The sequence below is a fragment of the Emiliania huxleyi genome, assembly GCF_000372725.1.
Source record: "Emiliania huxleyi CCMP1516 chromosome Unknown EMIHUscaffold_1697, whole genome shotgun sequence".
Lineage (NCBI taxonomy): Eukaryota > Haptophyta > Isochrysidales > Noelaerhabdaceae > Emiliania > Emiliania huxleyi.
The window spans coordinates 1-1060 of NW_005200884.1; the positions used below are offsets into that span (position 1 = coordinate 1).

General features: G+C 55.3%; 1 protein-coding gene across 1 annotated transcript in view; it reads right to left on the reverse strand.

The window, feature by feature from the left end:
* Positions 1–962: 962 nt before the first annotated feature.
* Positions 963–1060, reverse strand: part of EMIHUDRAFT_253403 (hypothetical protein) — a gene marked incomplete at both ends in the record, with an annotated part of 2201 nt that continues 2103 nt past the window's right edge. The window contains one exon of the mRNA XM_005784642.1: positions 963–986. Within this exon, the coding sequence (XP_005784699.1) occupies positions 963–986 (24 nt within the window). The remainder of the gene's footprint in view (positions 987–1060) is intronic.

Consider the following 1060-nt stretch of genomic DNA (forward strand, 5'->3'; position numbering starts at 1 on the left):
ACCGCCACTTCGCGGTCGCAGCGCTGCTTGTCGCCCGAAACGCCGCATATCCCTCTGGCGGGCCAAAGATCGACTCGCATGAAGATTTTGACTCGACGGCGGCATGGAGGCATCACGTCTCCATGCCGCCGTCAAGTCGGAGCCAGTCTGCGGCGACCACAGCGCTCACCGCAGGGATATGTGAGCTTTTCAGAGTCAAGTGATTGCGCGAAATCCCACACTGGTGGATTTTGGGGCGCTGTGGGCCCCCTACCGGTGTGCGCGGGAGTAATGGAAATCTCTGCGCAAGACCAGTAGATCGTTGGGGTAGAGATAGTAGATTAAGACTGGAGATCCTAGCGGATCTCTCACACGGACACGCCCAAGTCTCGCCAGTAGATCCCTCCTGTCCGGTTCCCCATTCAAGACTAAAGATCGAAGATTGAGATCGTGGATTGCAGATCGCTCTGAGCAGCAACAGGGCCAAAATGTGGAGATAGGAGATGGAGAATGCAGATTGTACATCCTAGCGCCCAGCCATCCGCCCCAGATGTGAGATCGAAGATTGAAAATGGAGGTCGTAGATTGCTGCCGGCGGCGACAGTGGCCAAGTAGAAGATTGGAGATTGGAGACGAGAGATGGTCAGTGTGAATGAATCCAAATTGCATCTCCTTGAAGGTTTGAGCCCCCCTCATCCCCCGGGCCCCCGAATCGAGATTGGAGATTGGAGATTGGAGATTGAGATCGGAGTTCTGACTGAATCCGGCCTAAGATGACGACGTTGGAGATTGGAGATTGAAGATGGAGATCGGAGATCTGACTGGATCCCCGGCCTAAGATGACGACGCTGTGGATTAGAGAATATTGGAGATGGGGAGATCGGAGCCCACCCACCCCCTAGTGGTGTTGATAGATGTTTTATAGATTTTTGTTTTTTCCTGTGGTCTGTGCGCGGACGGCCCGGGGAGCCTGCGGCGCCATTTTAATCTGCGCTCCTCTTTATGGCCTGCGGCGCCTGGATTGAGCTTGGAAGTGTAAACGAGTCCGCCAGGGCGGTCTGCAAACGGAGCGCGCTGCGCG